This window comes from Mugil cephalus, chromosome 3 (genome assembly GCF_022458985.1).
Source record: "Mugil cephalus isolate CIBA_MC_2020 chromosome 3, CIBA_Mcephalus_1.1, whole genome shotgun sequence".
Classification (NCBI taxonomy): domain Eukaryota; kingdom Metazoa; phylum Chordata; class Actinopteri; order Mugiliformes; family Mugilidae; genus Mugil; species Mugil cephalus.
The window spans coordinates 16,937,594-16,954,625 of NC_061772.1; the positions used below are offsets into that span (position 1 = coordinate 16,937,594).

Consider the following 17,032-nt stretch of genomic DNA (forward strand, 5'->3'; position numbering starts at 1 on the left):
ACTAGTGAGCGTGAACACATTGCGCCTCAGCCTGGCTCGCTGCCAGGTCTCACTTAGGAGGATTTTTCACCGCAAAAGCCAATCGGCGGTCAACCCTCTGCAGAGATTTGAAGTGTCTGACAAAGATACTGTTGGATAGGTTTGTGACACAGTAAAGATTAAGACTCTCTCGCAGCAGGGGGTTGAACTGAGAAGTCCAATAAAACACTCAACGGGAGGGGGTTGAACATTGAAAGGCTTTACTCCAATGAACAACGGTGCTTTGGTAATACACCTCTGATGACAGGGCCATTTTAAATGCATTAGTACAGGCAGGGAGAGCTCTCCAGTGCTAACCTTCAGGGGTAATTGTAAACAAAGTGTTTATACACTTGAAAGCTTTGGGTCGAGGGGCAATGTTTGAGCGATATAACGGGAAAAAAAAGACCAAAACAGGATTTGATGCAATAAGGAGGAAATGGTATGGCAAGACACTAACCTGTCTGAAGTGATCATCAAAGCCCCATTCGGCCTGTCCGTTAGGAGAGGTAGCAGAGTGAGGCCCTGCAGGAGACAGACCCTCGTCAGGTTCCTGCTTCACTCTGATAGGTGGGGACGCGGCCCTCTGGGGGGCCGACGCAGAGTAACTGGCGTATGGACGGGGAGGGATGCGGGAGGCATTCTGCTGCAAAGCAAGCGTCTGCTTGCGGAGGAACTCCAGGCCACTGGCACTTCCCTCATCCTCGTCGCTGCCCTCGTCCCCCTCCATCATTTCATTGTCGTCGTCCTCATCGCCAGAGTCCCGGCCTCTGTCCTCGTCGTCCTCCCTTTCCGAGTCTACACTGCTCTGATTGGACATCCGGGGAGGCAACCCGCTGACTGGGATGCCTCCAGCGATGCCTCCAGCAAGGCCTTTGCCCATGAAACTGGCCCCAGAAGCCCGGGCAGCTGCTAGGATGGCCTGCTGGGCAGCGACCTGCTGGGCATACATGATGTGGGCCTCTCGTAGCTTCCTCTCCTTGCGCTCCATTTCCAGTCTGGCCTGCTGCTGGCGCTGGAGCTGTTCCATCACTGCCTCCAGCTTCATTCCCCCCGTTGAGGTGCTCTGAGGAAAGGCCACACTGGGCTCCTGAGACATGCTGGGCTGTGTTAGGAAGAGAAGGGAGTCAGCAATGGCAAACTTTATACACTGATATCTAATTACTCCTAAAAGCTGCCATGGTGACAGAGAAAAACGGTTTAAACATAACCTCAGACACGTAAATGTATGGAGGATTTCACTTTATTATTTAAAACGAGAAAGGAAAAAAAGAACGGGTTCAAGTAGTAAAACTTTGTTGGTTATAACTCATTTTACTCACTTACATAAGTCACTGTTTGAACCAGGAAACCTGAGCTGTGTGGGACTGACTGAACAATCTACCACACAAAAATGAATCTTAACTATTATTTTCCTATAAAATTATATATACATATATAGAAATATAATTTTATTAGAAAATAATAGTTAAAGATTAGGAAAGTAAATAGAAAAATACAATATAGAAGTATAACATTTATTTAAAAGAAACACACTATCACTCTCTTTAACTGGAGTAATGTAACCATGTCCATTACAGAGGAGCCGATCCAAACCTTAACCAAAACTAATGCAATCCACAAAAACACTTTTATCATTTTGAACGTCAAAGTATAGACAACATGCAGCCACAAGACACTGCACGGCAAGAAGTGGGGAAAATTAACGTATTATGAAATTAAATCAATGTATTATTCAGTTCCTTTAGAAACAGAGCAACTATTTCTGACAGAAGAGTCTTGACTGACGTTTAAAAACACTTGTTTCAAGGCACGGAGTGAGTCTTTGGCACCGTATCATATACAGCTGTAATGTTCAAACTAGACCCTCCGAGACATTAAGTGTTTCTCAACAGCCTCCAGCAAAAACATCAGACTCAAATCAACAACACTGTAATCACCACAAATATCAAATACGGCAAACAAATATACAAACTGAGGTGGGGGCCAAAGTTAAAACAGCTTTTCCGCTTTTAGCTAGTTAGCTGCCACATCCTCAAAATACGTGGATGAAGAGTAATGGTTCTTAGGATAATTCACCATGCAAGCAGCAACGCTTCTGTAAAAACATAGTTATTACAGCCCTGTCGAAAGGAAATAATATTACTCAAAAGCAACCCAACATACCGTCAAATGACCTCTTTAAAGTTTTTTCTTCTTTTTCTTTTGGAAGCTAGCTAACTCTTTTCCGTAGCGTTATTAAAATGCGGACAAACTGAGCCTTTCGGAGGCTTTTTTATTAATACTACTATTGTAATTGTTGTTGTTGTTGTTACTGAGCTCGTCGCCGATCTGGAAAGTGCAAAGAGAAGCCGAGCAGGACTGCGACTCACCATTTGTGCCTTACTACCGCTTGAATTGTCCACCATCCCTCCTTCTTCCTCGGCTTTATCCTCCTTCTTCCCTCGTTTCTGGCACTCGTTCAAACACTTGTAAACACACACGCGCGCGCGCACGGGGGCAGAGACTCTGTGTGCACGCGCACCGCAGATCGCGACTGATCAAGCTCGCGCGGAAAGGCGACGTATAGCTGTGTTCAGAACCGGGACTACCTTTCCGAAAGCTGGCCGCGGCGCTGCCTTTCTTCCCCGGTGATTTTCGTGATTTTCTTTCTTTAATAGTAAAAGGGACCGACTGGAAAATGGCCCGATCTCATATCTCGGAAAGCGCTGAGGTAACTCCCAGTCGCTTTTTTTTTTTCCTCCCCTTCAATTGACACCCCCCGCGTGGCGCACCACAGCATTAGGCCCGCCCAGCGACAGCAGCGAGTATCAGCGTTTCCAGTTTCACATGGACACATGGTCTCATGACTGAGGCGCAGGTAAAACTGCTTTTATCTGCGCCTCAGTCATTTCATTCACGACCATATGTATATAATGAAAAAAAAAAAAAAAGAAGAAGAAAAAACGTGATAAATTGACGAGGACATGCACGTGGCTACGGGTGACGCATAATGCAAAAAAAAAAAAAAAAAAGTGAAATCAAAAGTATGTACAAGCTTGAAACGTCTGTAATTGTGAACTTGTTAAACAGTGACAAACACGATGTAGTATGTTAAACTCTTTCCTGACCAGAGTACGATATTTCTCTCAGACTTCAATGCAACATTTATCATGAAGCAATGTTTAAATGAGATGATGGAAGAACTTCAATCTGTAAGATGAGAGCGCAACAGGTATAGCATTAAAAAAACAGTACGATGGCTCAATGCTGCCCCCTTGTGGAAACTACCGTGTTCACACAGTGAGTATATCGTTCAACATTTAGTATTAATGAAATGTCTGAAGAGAAATAAGAGCAGTTTGAGCTCGTTGCTGTCTGCTGTTTAGTCCTGGGTCTTCTCTTACTAAAACAGTGGATAACGTAGGGCTAACAGTTACTTTCATCGAAAACTAACAGTCTTCTATGCAATTTTCACACTTTGCAAATTCATGCTGGACTAACACGGAGAGACAGACAACCATTCACACTCACGCCTCTGGCAAATGTAGAATCGCTAAAGAATCTAACAAAAATGTCTTTGGGTGGTGGGAGGAAGCCAGAGTACCTGGAGAGAACCCACACAGACACATGGAGGATATGCAAACTCTACACAGAAACTGTATTTGAATTTGAACCCAGGCGTGAGGCATCAGTGCTAACCACAACTCCACTCACTGTGCCACCCACAACCATTACGTCATTTACAGTAATTCATTGAACACATGCTTTATAGAGGATCACATGTGCCATGTAAATAGTAATAAAGCGTTTCACCAATCAATAACTCATTTTGCAATATAAAGAGCTATTACTAGATCTGATTACAAGTATATTTATTCATCTTTACACATACTATACATAAATATACTAATAACCAAGACCTTCTTAATGCGTCACTGACATACGATCGATACAAGCACAATGGAAAATGTTTAAAATCATAATCACACACATAAAAATAAGATTAACTGCATTTTATTTAATAATGTAAACCAATAAACAATACAATAAAACAGATTAGAATCATTAAAAAAAACAAAAAAAACAATTAAACTTATTGCATTCAACACTATATTGACTTATATAAAACAAGCAGATTGTCCAAACAGTTGCATAGTACAGGTGAGTCAAGTGTACTTGCTACTGACCACTGGTGTGAAGTGCAAAACCTTACCATACATAAAAACATAGAGCGGAGCCGGGGGCCGATACACACTGGATTCAGCTGGTCCATTAAAAGCATCGAGCTCACACTTGTATCAAGTGACTCACACTTAGTGTAATAGAAGAATTTTTTTTTATTATTATTTTTATTCCTAAATCGGCCACATTACAACCATGGAGTGCTGGGAGGAGATAGTGTACGTTACAAATATTTTATAACACCTAGCGTTTTCATTGCTCAGCTTTGAGCAAAATCCACATCCTGAATTTGCTGTGATGAGCTCATCTTAACTGAAGTAAAGCAAAGCCCAAGTCCTTCCGTCTTTCTTTCCGCTGCTCACGTGGTCCGATGCTGTACACCAGTCACTTATATGACTGAGTAACAGCTTGTAACAACGGCGTGGACAACAGGTTACTTTAACAGCAGCCACTCATTCATCCTGACCTAAAACCTTAACGCACTTAAACGGTCGTGCAGTTTGAACGTTTTTTATTTTAGAAATGAGGCAAAGGCAAAATGTGTTCTATTTGTGCACCCACACACAAACAACTTCCTACAGACTCGGACTGTAACATGAGTGAGCGGATACATTTTCAGAGAAAAGTAATATAAATTAATCTTTTATACCAAGTGTTTTCAGCACACCCACGTCCCTGTTGGGTAAAAAGCACACATGGGACAAACAGAAAATGACCCAGACATGTCGTTTAAACTTGTGTACATATGGTTTTAAAAAAAAAAACACAAAAAAACAAGGGTAGACATAGAGCTGAATTCTTATAATAAATCTGGTGTCCTGTTAACTTGTAACAACTACTTTAGTGTCGAAATATTATAATAAATACATAAATAAAATCTGACATCCATACTTAAGAGCTGTATCATTTGGTGGTTAGGTTTTAACACCACAATGCTACATATCCATAAAAAGTAGAAAAGAAAAGAAAAAAGGAATACTTCCTATTCAACTACATATGCAAATGTCTAAGATGACTTTTCGTAACATTTCTTTTGAGAGCGGCAGAAACTGATCTGCTTATGTTTTTGTGTCCCAAAGAGTAATAGTAGGCATTACTCTTTCACACAGCGGATACCTTTAACCATGTGCTTCCCTCTCCATGCGTTTCCTCTACAGACAGGACATGTGCGAGTCCTCCCTGGCACGTAGTAGTTTGCTCAGTGACAAATCAGTGTAGACAGTAACACTTTCACTCAATATGCATAAGCCACGAAGAAATAAAAGGCTTTCACAATTCCCATCTCAACTCAATACTCTGCTTATGTGTCGTTAGTTTTTAGTTGAAATATATACTTATTATATGTAATATAGGAATGAAACTCACTCATGTAGTAAGAAGAGAAAAAAGAAGAATAAAGAGGGAATGTAGGCGTCATTACTTCATTTGATAGTTTCAACGGTTGGGAAATGCAGACTCACCAGAGGGCTAGAGCATTACAACACAATACATCATTCCTGTATGACCTGTTTGGTCAGCGAGGACGACAGAAAGTAACCAGCTCTTCCTTGTTGAATTGCTCTGCCACTTCATTTAAAGCTGTGGCACAGTTTGCATTTCACATGGTCCTATAAAAAGAAAAGGTATAAATAAAAAAATAGGTCAAGCTTTGGGGGTCACAGTGGATAAGGCTTGTTCTCACGTCCATCTGCGTTTTCATTGGGGGTTGAGTGATGTCAGTGCACGCCGTGATGCATGAGCTTGGATTCAGCGCTGGAGGTCCTCAGGCAGCGCGGCAGAGGAGCTGGGTTAGAAAGAAGGCGTCAGGCACCAGTGACTAAAGTCAGAAGAAGCTGGGGCCGAGACTTTGTAAAGTTCAAGGGAGTCCACTGGCATCACTGCGTGGTGCAGGACGGGCCCTCGGAGCAGCAGCACACGGAGGAGCCCATGGCTTTGGGTGGAATCAGGTCGAGGTCCTCGTCGTCAGGAATCTCGTCCAGGCGGTAGCCGTCCTGTAGCAGCTGCCTGCTTAAATCAGGATGGACCTGGAGGGAGAGAAGAAAGAGACTTCAATAATAAGTTCATGTGTTTGCCAGAACAAAATATGTGTGAATGGGTATGAGTTCATGAGTGATGTCAACATTAGTGTTCAACATTTTTATGGTAAATCAGTTCCTGACAAATATATAAATACATAGCTGACACGACTGTTACCTATTTCAATATACACCAATCAGCCACAACATTACAACCAGTAACGTGAATAACGGTGACGACCTGATCGGTACAATCTTGGCAAACCTTCATGTGGATGATACCTACCACCACCTGAACAATGGTGACCACAAGTGGTTCTTGGGTGCTGGCACACACATTTATGCAAAATAAAATGTAAGAGAAATAGTTGTCTTCCTGCCTGATATGACTAAAAGCCTGTCTTCCTGCCTGTCTACAGTAGACAAAGTTCCTAGGCTCCTTGGAGTTTATCTCTCATACCACTTTCCCATCGAAAATAGCGCGTGATTTTCAGACCCAGGCGAGAGCTCACCCACTGTGAGAGCTCCATGCCTGTTTTTTATTCCCCTCTCATACGTCATTGCGTCGCACTGGAACACTGCGAGGTAAACAATGGACAGCATGATGCGTCTCATACCTCCTACTCATCCTGTCGTTCCTCATTAACTTTCCTTCGTCTGACTCCGGAGTCACTGAAAGCACACAGGAGCCTGGAGGAGTCCAAATACGCACATATGCGCACGTGTAGACACATATATACATGTGTGTATATACTTGTACGCTTGTGTGTACCGGTATACGCATATACACGTGTGTGTTTATATGCTTATATACGCACATGTGTACATGCGTAAAAACACACGGGTATTTACGCATACACATGGGTATGCGCATGTAAACACACACACACGTTTGACTGAATTACGCTGTATTTGAATTACTATTACACAATGGACAAAATTCAAAGTGTGGCTGAACACTTGGAAGTTGTGCTTTCTGAGGAAAAAAGCTGCCATTACGGTAATGATGACCAGTGATGCCAGTAATCTGACCACTTTCTTTTCAGTAAGCAGTAATGTAACTATTTCAAAACCATTAATCACATTAAAGTTATTTATCCAACTCACTGTGCATTACTATTTTCCCCCATTTTCATGAGTGAAGAGATATTTTTGCTTTCTTCTTGCGGAAGTGATGTCATGTCATGTTTTCAGCATGAGGACTGTAATACTGCGCAGGGACACAAAGGTAAACAACAATGGAGGGAGGAGACAGATGCGCGTTTTCCAGTTGAAATTACTGCCTCTATTTTGAGTTTGTGTCTACACGCGTAAACACATGCAAACGCATTTATTTATGTATACGCGTGTGTATACGCCCGCGTTTACGCCTACGCGCTTCAGAGAACCACACGTGGTCAGCAAACACCGCCTCATTGTGAAAGGCTTCATTTCCCACCTGCATCCTCACTGTCTTCTACAGAGGACCGTCTCAATATACTCTCTGGACTGATGCCACAGCATCAGAAGCAGAACCAACAGACTCCTCAACAATTAAGCTTTCAGATTGGTCAACTGCTGATCTGACCCAAGAGGCCACCGAGCACTTTTTTAGTCTCTTGAGTCTTTTACCAATTTAAAAAGAGAGAAAATCAATTTCATTGTGTCCATCCATCAACAACAATGCAAGACAACAGGTAGGACTAAATCTGAACACGAGCTTTGCTAAGAGGCAGCGAATGGCACCGCATATCTACATATCTGAGGTCAGGGAACAGCCAGAGGCAGAGTGTGTGTGTGTGCAAACTGAAACAGAAATTAAACGCATCATTTACATCTAGTTGTTACTAACACACTCAGGACACTGTTCCTAGTGAACACATCCAGGAAACAACAAACAAGACGTGGCAGAATCGAAATGTTTGAGTCACTCTTTTAACTCTTTTAATCGTATTTCTTATATTTATTACATATGTTATACAATAACACAAACTGGTTCCATTTAATGTTTATCCTGATTACTATGTAGCAAGTGTGCATAACTTCATCATCATGTAGCCATTGTTGTAAATATATTTTGCGAGCAGAAGAGCTGAGCTTTCGCTGGTCCGTTCCTTCCAACAGTTTGTTGAAGAGCCAAACTGATAAGAACAAATGATCTTGCTGCAGATCTTGTGTGGACACAGCAACTTGCGGCACAACAGGTTTGACGATGTGATTTGATAAGAGAATTTGAAAAATGCCCTGTAGGGCTTACTCACCTCAGCTGAAGAGTATCCAGAGGAATACTGCTCAAAATCGATCTCTTCATCACTGCAACAACAACAAGCACATTTTCTGTCATTGTCATGTGAAAAAGTGTCACCCGGAGACCTGTTCAGAGACAGTGTCTTTACTTACAAAATTGTTTTGTAATTTGCTTTATGCCAAAATTTTAATAGAGGTTAAAGAGGTTTTCTTAGAAACTGCGACTTTGAATTTAGTCTATAATTTTTCTTTATTAATTTAAGGTTCTTTGGGAGGAGAGTTGAAAATACAAAAAAAATTTTGCTGGTGCACTCAAATTACACATGATGAAACCCATCAATAAGTAAATAAACCACCATACAACAGAAACTCCTGCTAAGACGTGGAAACAGGAGACTGTTGGCAATTCTTTTAGTGTTAATTTTGCTGCTTGTCCATTGGAAGGAATTCAACAATCCCATTACCTGTGTACTTGTTGTGGCCTTACCTGTCTGAGTCCAGTGCAACTAAAGTATCCTCAGCGTGTTGACTCAAAGCAGCGTAGCCCTTGTTGTACTTCACCGTCCTAGAAGGACAACCAGAAGCAACAAAATAAAAATCATGCCGACATCATCAACAGGGTCATACTCTTTCCTCGTCATGTCTTCCCACCTCTTGGCTCCTTGTCTAGGCTGATGCGTCACCGGGGGCCCCGGAGAGAGGGCTTTCTTCTTCAACGCTTTCCTCGCCATCTCTCTGTGTTTCTCTATGGACAATCAGAACAAGAGACTGTATGAGCAGAGGAAGCTCGGCATAAATATATAAATATTCACAGATGTTACGTTACAAACAGAACGACAGTCACAGAGGATTTGAGATTCATGAAGCATTCTAGATGTGCCCAGCTTAACGAGGAGTCATCTCCTTTAAGGCCACGCTCACACACTAACATACGTCTCGGATGATCCATCTGGACACGTGTAAACAGCTCTTAGCATTTCAACTCACACGAGGCATTTTGATGTGTCTCCACAAGAATCTTGAGTAAACGGATCTCATTCCACGCTCTATACGCACATGAACACGTACTGCGTTTAGGGCAGCATCCACGCCCACAGCTAAGCCTGCTATGTCGCACAGCACATAGCACACAGGTTTAAGTCAAGTCAACTTTATTGTCAATTCTGACATGTGCGACACAATACAGGATTGAAATTACCATCCTCAAAGGCCTACGATGCAGCAGCTAAACAAAAAAATGTAAACAACAAATGTGCAAATGCTGAGAATATAAAAAAATATAAAAGAAAAAACAAAAGAAAAGAAAATATAACCTGTATATACAAAGTAGACAAAAGAGAACATGACATAGCACATGACAACAATATACACTAAGTGACTGATGCTACCCTGAGTTGAATAGTGCGGAAAGTACGGGTGGAGAGAATGAATATGTGCATATACACACAGTCTTTTCAGCAGTACAGTTTAAGCAGCATAGCTTTAAGCAGCTGCGGTTCCCCAGCCGGCACTAGATATCTGTATCTCAATTTTGCACTCTGTATGCAGAATATTATAACCGCTGCTATTTCTAATAAATTGCTCTGTGAGAACCACAAACACTCGCTTGTTGTGTGTGGGTCATGATTTGGTAAATACATGTTTTGGAGCAAGCATGGAAGTCTCTCTCACTCACTGAAAGCTCACGCACTGAGTTATTCTTCATTTATCTCCACCCCAACATTAGTTATTAATGCCAGATCTGAGTGCACAAAAAAAAATACTAATAAATATGTTTTACAGTTCAGTCTAAGAGTCGTAAGATAGATTCAACAACATAAAAAAATCAAGAATTAAACTGAGACAATAATTTGAGTGATAGCATAAAACAGCACTGTGTGTCTTACACGCTCCTTCACAGTATACACAGAGGGAAATGGTAAATACGCTGGATTTTGGCTTTCACTATTTCCCAATGAATGCTGTGTGAATACTTCCCAGCCTCATACAAATGCGTTACAATTTAATGAATACACAGAGTGTATTGTTTTTAAATAGCCACACTCTTTCACACTAACTGGAAAGTGTGTGCTATCGTCCTGCCGTAACCTTTCACCCACTTAGAGCTTAACTCTATCATTCCTCTGCCTAATACCACAAATCAAACTTGTAACTTTATAAGGATTTTTCTATGGCTCAATATCTGATGAGTTGAGACTCACAATAGTTAGTGTGTGGATCAGATAAGAAGGCTTGCATAGTTTAGTTACATAGGTTGATCATTTCTTGTTTCAAGCTGAATATATTAATTTTTCTATCTTTGCAAACAATAAAGCACTTGACTGCATGAAAAGCATGCAAAGAATTAAATCACTCACACCGTTTAGTCTTGCCTGTGGACTGTCAAGACACAAAAAGATATACAATGCAATTTGTGTGTTTCATAAGTTGTTTTTGCCGCTCCATGACAAACTTGCACTACAGCCACATCTAGTGCGAAAACCCAACAGCGTGGAAGGAAATCCTCCCTGTCTATGGTGTTTTCCTAGCTTCAGGCAAAAATAGGCAGCTAGGCAACGTCTGATTTGCAGATGCCAAACGAATGAAGCATTCACCAGTCGGTCAGTACTACGGCGCACACATAATAGTTGTAGAAGAATAAAATTAGGGAGCACATTCTGCTCCTCGTACTATAGGTAGGAGGATACATCCGAAGTAGGCAGCGACTAACATGACAGAAACTTCTTTCTGTCAGAAAGTGCTTTCTATCAGACTCAGGTCATGTGACATATGACAGGGAGGCTTCCTGTCATATGATTCAGGCTTTGCTGTCATGCACACACTCAGCATAAACTGCAGCTGGAAATAAGCAATAATGTCAAGGAAACGCTTACGTAGTTTGAGGTGGATGGCTGGAGCTCTGGACATGATGTAAGGTCCTCTTTTCTCCACCGGCCTGATGCCTCCATCTGACGTCTTGGGTCTAGCGCCACTACTTGGGCCCTGAGGTTTCAGAAATGAAAGAGAAATTGGCATCTGTTGTTAATGAAGTCGAGTGAGTGGCGTCATGTCACAGCAAATGTCACAAAGCCGTTCAATAAAACCCTGTAACACAAGTTGAATTTAATTTAACTGGTTTATGTGTATCGTCGCCGAGCTCATTTTGACAGTTTCTAGTTTAATCTGGTTATTACATTCTGGTGACCAACCAGGTAAAACTTTGGTAATTGAAAGTGAATTCAAATTTCCTCAGCAGTAATCGGCAAAGAAAGCCAAAACAGTCATACGATTTACAATCAGACTCAAAAACGTCTAACCACACAAAGCTCGAGCCCTAGAAAATCATTTATGTTCATTTAGACAGCTGTCAAATGTCACAAGCTAGGCTAGTTAGCGGAGCTAGCCTCCCTGGTTGTGTTTACAGCGTTATCCGGGCGACATTACCGACAAAACCTGTGGCTCCTGCTGCGTCTCCAGCAGGCTGTCCTTCTCCGGCTCCTCTATTATGTCGTTCATCATCGTGGCGTTAGTTGTCACAATTCACACCCCACCACAGCCATGACAACAGCTGTCCCACAGTTGAGGGACTTAGTTGGTTTTTTGCACTTCAGTTAGCTTGCCGTGCTATCCGGTTTCAGACTACTTCCGGGTAAAAAAAAAACAAAAAAAAACGTTCAAACGTAAAAATAAAATAAAAACCTTATAACGTTACATGAAAATGTAACAGTTTGAGATATATTGACCACGGTATAAAATAAATAGCTTATTTACGAGGTTTTGTAGTTTTTGTCAAAATGTATTTTTAATAATTCAACAAAAGACGGTTTCAACTGCAAAAAAAAAAATAGTAATAGTAGTTAAAATGCTATAACATTATAAAATATTAGAAAATTAATTCAACTTTATTAACTCACAGCGGGCGTGGTATTGTATTTACAAAACTATGCGTTAGTATCGATCAAAAAGACAGGTCCTGGAAAATGATTTGGAAATGACTGTCGCCTCCTGGTGGATGACAGAAGAACTAAAATAAAATAAATAAATAAATCTTAACCCAATCACGTGATATTTTATGATATATTTATTACTGCCTAGTATAAACAGTCAATGGTTATTACACCAACTATAAAAGGGGTGCTTTATGTGTCAAATATACAGAGCACAGCTACACTAATACTTAAATGACCCTAATCAGGCTGTAACTAAGATGTTTTAATCTGCTACTGAAGCAGCTTCTAAGATCAGGATCAGCAGCCATGGTCAACGGTCTTTCACTCCAACACTTCTCTTATTCCACTGTCAGTTATTATCAGCTTCACTGTTGATTGTGACACGTTTTAAAAAGTTACAATACCATTGTGTGTTCATACTTTCACTATTCATTTTCTGATTTGAGTTGAATTGGTTCTGCTTTGTTCACAATGTACTGAACTGAACCACACAAACATTGTTTTGTTAGTTTTTTTTTTCCACAGCAGAAACACACAATGGTTCTGTTCCATTTAAGTCACTGAAAACTGTATAAACGATCGACACACCTGTAGATGCTCCCATTTAGACTTTTATTATAATGACTTTTTAGACCAAAACATCATTACATTCAATGTCATATCTTTCATGAGCAAACACCCTGCACACAACTCTTTTTGGCTGTGCGTCTTTTCAAACTTCTTCCATTTATAAGTAATGTCCCTCAAGAGGTTGCCATTATTGCAGTCATATGTCAAAAGGTCTACAGTCAATAGGTCCCTCATTGATTTAAAAAATAATGATTTTATCCAGAAAAACAATAAGACACATGTTAAATTATTGGTTTCTTTATTAGGTCGACCATTTTGTACACAACAGGACAGCATGGATTTAATCAACAATATAGACATTTTTGACTCGAGAGAATCGGGAGCTTTTCTCTTTACATATGAAATCACCTGAGGAAAGAACAAAACATATTTTTAGGGAATTTCAACACAATCCACGATTTAATGTACAGAAGAGACGCATGCACAAACGAGGTTGGAGGCAGAGCTGGAAATTCTCACATTAAATCATCCTCTGCTTGAGTGGCACGTGTAGTCTGGTGCAGTCTCACCTTGCGAGTCTACAACTTGTCCATTCCCAGTTCTTCTGGTGTTGAAATGCCAAGTTCTGAGAGGGTGGGCTTCAGCTCTTGGATCACATAGGGGTAGATGTCTTTGTTGGGACCCGCTTTGTCCTAAAATAGAGGAATAAAACACCGTCAGGACAATTCGATCACAGGCCATGATGCAAACACAGCAGAAAGCAGTTGAATTATCTATAGGTGATTCATTTCCTTATGAGATTATTAGATTTGATTTATTCGCTATTAAATATATATGTCATTGTTTTTCAACTTATTTTTTTGTCCAAGTTTCACTGTTCCACTGAAACAACTTAAGGTAAAGACATTTTAAAGTCTCTCACCTTGACAGCCTCGAGGATGCGGATGGCGCTGGCCATGTCATTCAGTCTCCGACAAGCTCTTAGTGCTGAATCCAGGATCTTGGGTTCAGGTACCAGATCATATCCAATCAGGGTGTTCATGCCTTTAGAGGGAAAACATCACTTAACACATACAGCAATAGTGAAGTGATATTCAGTTTTAATGCTTTCATTACAGTTTCCAAACGAACCCAAACTGGGACCACAACTAAACTAGGATTTTGACAGACTCGCCTTTCTTTAGTTCCCAGGCATCTATGTCAGGTTTGCTGAAGTAGGTGACCCAACGAGAATCAAACTCCTCCTCAGTCTCCACCGCGGCATGAGAGTAACATCTGGAAGCCAGTGGAGCTGGGAAACAAAAGGCAGACAGAGAGCTTTAAAATACTTGTGATGAAGCAACGTGTCAGAGGTGTCATACCGGAGTGACAAACCACTCAAAGAATCCTGAACAGAAATCTGCGTGACATCACAGATGGTTGTATGACACACACCCACACCCCCCCTTCAAAAAGCCAATCTTCGGCTTTAAAACAAATCAAGCCATCATTTTTCTTGGCTTACTGTGTCCACGTTGAATGAGCACGATATTTTTTAAAGTTCTCTGCAGGAATGAGGTGGACGTTGATTGTGACACAGCACTCTGGAATGAGCAGCAAAGGAAGCTGGTGACCTGAAACCTTGTGCATACGTGACTGAAGTTTCACCTGTGAGGATGAAGCTTTTTAAACCTCACTGTGGGCAAAGTCATCAGATGTTTTTCTAATTATTTTGGTTCCATCATATTTGACTGGTGAGCCTACACTTGCAGATTTATGAAGGCAGGGCTTGTCTTGTTAAGCTCAACAGCCCAGGTCACCATGACGGCATCTATGCAGCAAGATTAACCTATATAGAATCTGTTAAATGCACCTAAAATATAAACCTAGATGCATGTAATGTAAAGATTACACAAAACATAGCATTCTATTTAAAAAGCAAACAAACAAAAAAAAAACAAGGTAAACACAAGCAGCAATACAGAGGATTTGCTTGAAACGACTATTGCAGCCACATATTCAGGCATGCATCACCACAATGCAATATTCCAACAATGTGCAATTTCTCATTCAGTTATTTATCACAAAATGAGACAATGTCTGCAATAAATACGGATCAGGAAGTGTGTCTTGTGCATCATAGACATTAAACACTTTTGAGGAAGTTAAAAAAGGAAATGTTGATGTAGCTCATATTTGTCTAAAACTCTCATTTGGCATATAATACGAAGACAATGAACATATAGTGGCACACGAGGTTGGTTTCAGCTTCTTTAGATACAGAGACTGGTCAGGTGACCTAGACAATAAACACCTTGAAGTTCAAGATTGATTTTAACCACCACAGTCCGTATATATGTAACATATATATATAAAAATCCAACCAGAATTTTATTTTAAAACAATATTGTCACAGCACGACGATCAAACGCACGCGAATATAAATAGCAGCTGACACACTTTGAGGAAACACATATATCAAGACTATCCTCTCATCAACCAGCGCAGGCGCTCACAAATCAAGTTATTCAAATCACATTTAAAATAAAAATACACGTACGCTTGTTAGTTGTAGGAGTGAATTGCACTTGGTTTAATTACTCATAACATTTACAGGTTAACAGATGATGACCTGAGCAGGGATTTCAGGTCAGGTTATTAGAACTATGTCAGCCTTACCACAGCCCTGCAAATATACACTAAATGTTGTCAGTGACTATTAAACACATGTCTGGATTCGCGCTGAGGGATGTAGTGTTTGTGTGTCAGGTAGTAAAACGCGTTGGTTGTATCAGCTGCGTTTAAACTGCGGTCACTGACTCTCTCGAAGTAACTGAGGAGGGTCATAGCAAGGTCGTGACATTTTCTCTAAAAACCCAGTTGGCGCCACGGTATTTAAAATATCACACATTAAGTAGGAATAAAACACCATTTCAGTATGAACCCCGGAACGACTGGTGCTCACACAATTAATTCAATGTGACCCCACGTTAGCTTCCAGCTAATACGTGCACACAGCAGGCGGCTTAGCCAGCTAGCCGAGGGAGACAGTGGTGAGTTTTATGAGAGAGACCGTTTTTATTTTGTGTAGCAGGTGTGGAGCGGCAGGTCCTACCTGAGTAGCAGGGTCGTGACCGAGTCAGACCCCGGACCCCTGAGCCGGACAGTCGGACGACGGCTCGGAACATGTTACAGCTATGATAGCTCTCACCGTCCTGTATGCGCTAAAAGCTAAAGAAGAGGGAGACTGGACGGACAGACCCGAAGCTCCCCGACGAGCGTCACGTGACAGACGGAAAAAGCCGAACAATACTTTGTCATTTCCGTCTCAATTTATTATTATTATTATTAGTAGTAGTAGTAGTAGTAGTAGTAGTAGTAGTAGTAGTAGTATTGTACCCAATGTTACATTGGAGCAAAGGGTGTCAAAGTCATTTTAGTTTTGGGATCCGGACCAGTAACATAACTATCATAAGTAACGACGACTCCAGATTTGTTTTACTGTAAAGAAGAACAAGTAAAGGAAGAGTATTACAGCCATCCGTGAGAAAAAAAAAAAAAGTTTTGTTTTTTCATCTTCCACGAAAGAGGCCACCTCTTCCAAGCTTGTGTGGTCCTATTACTGAGAACTACAGTGTGTTTGTGAGCTAAAAGAGAAAGCATTTCTTTGTTACTAAAGCCAAGTCCGAAGTAATTGTATACATTGTATTAGACTTTATTTTCGAAGTGGATGACGAAAAAAATTCCTCTAATTTTTTCCCTCATGAGTAGCCATAATACTCTTCGGGATATGAACAGTAGTGAAGGGTTGTCCAGTACGATTACAGATACAAATGTATGCACATGGACCGGGACAAAGTCATAATATCCACTAGAATAAGAATGAAATCAGAACGTATATTAGAACACTAAATGATTTATAAATATACTTGATCAATGAGTGGCTACAAGGCATAAAAATCCCTTTTTATTATTATTATTTTGCAGGTATGTTATTGTAGCCTATTGCCTTTTTTCCTTTTCGTTACCATTCTGTATTTATTGTAATAATTGTATTATCATATTTTTTGCATGACAAGTAAACAAAGTTGAACGGGTACAGTTTACATTTTACAGACACAAAAAGTGATC

The 17,032-nt window shown here is 40.7% G+C and overlaps 3 protein-coding genes across 5 annotated transcripts in view; all 3 read right to left on the minus strand.

Annotated features, from left to right (window-relative positions):
- Positions 1-2,763, minus strand: part of LOC125005363 (AT-rich interactive domain-containing protein 3B-like) — a 46,492-nt gene extending 43,729 nt beyond the window's left edge. The window contains exons 1-2 of one of the 3 annotated variants that reach the window (XM_047580675.1): positions 2,391-2,763; positions 479-1,123 (exon numbers count right to left, since the gene is read on the minus strand). In XM_047580675.1, the coding sequence (XP_047436631.1) occupies positions 479-1,123; positions 2,391-2,426 (681 nt within the window). In that variant the 5' untranslated portion in view covers positions 2,427-2,763. Of the gene's footprint in view, positions 1-478; positions 1,124-2,184; positions 2,368-2,390 lie in introns of those variants that run through there. The other 2 variants (XM_047580674.1, XM_047580677.1) reach the window with 2 other exon arrangements.
- Positions 2,764-3,855: 1,092 nt separating this feature from the next.
- On the minus strand, positions 3,856-12,049 carry fam219b (family with sequence similarity 219 member B). Its single transcript, XM_047581535.1, has 6 exons — positions 11,847-12,049; positions 11,297-11,405; positions 9,075-9,168; positions 8,911-8,988; positions 8,438-8,489; positions 3,856-6,206 (listed from the first exon to the last, which is right to left on the minus strand). Exons 1-6 carry the CDS (start codon positions 11,919-11,921, stop codon positions 6,057-6,059), a joined length of 558 nt encoding a protein of 185 aa, XP_047437491.1. The 5' UTR covers positions 11,922-12,049; the 3' UTR covers positions 3,856-6,056.
- A 1,154-nt stretch (positions 12,050-13,203) lies between these two features.
- On the minus strand, positions 13,204-16,185 carry LOC125004969 (cytochrome c oxidase subunit 5A, mitochondrial-like). The gene is made up of 5 exons (XM_047579830.1): positions 16,017-16,185; positions 14,097-14,213; positions 13,845-13,966; positions 13,492-13,614; positions 13,204-13,330 (listed from the first exon to the last, which is right to left on the minus strand). Exons 1-4 carry the CDS (start codon positions 16,087-16,089, stop codon positions 13,501-13,503), a joined length of 426 nt encoding a protein of 141 aa, XP_047435786.1. The 5' UTR covers positions 16,090-16,185; the 3' UTR covers positions 13,204-13,330; positions 13,492-13,500.
- Positions 16,186-17,032: the final 847 nt, after the last annotated feature.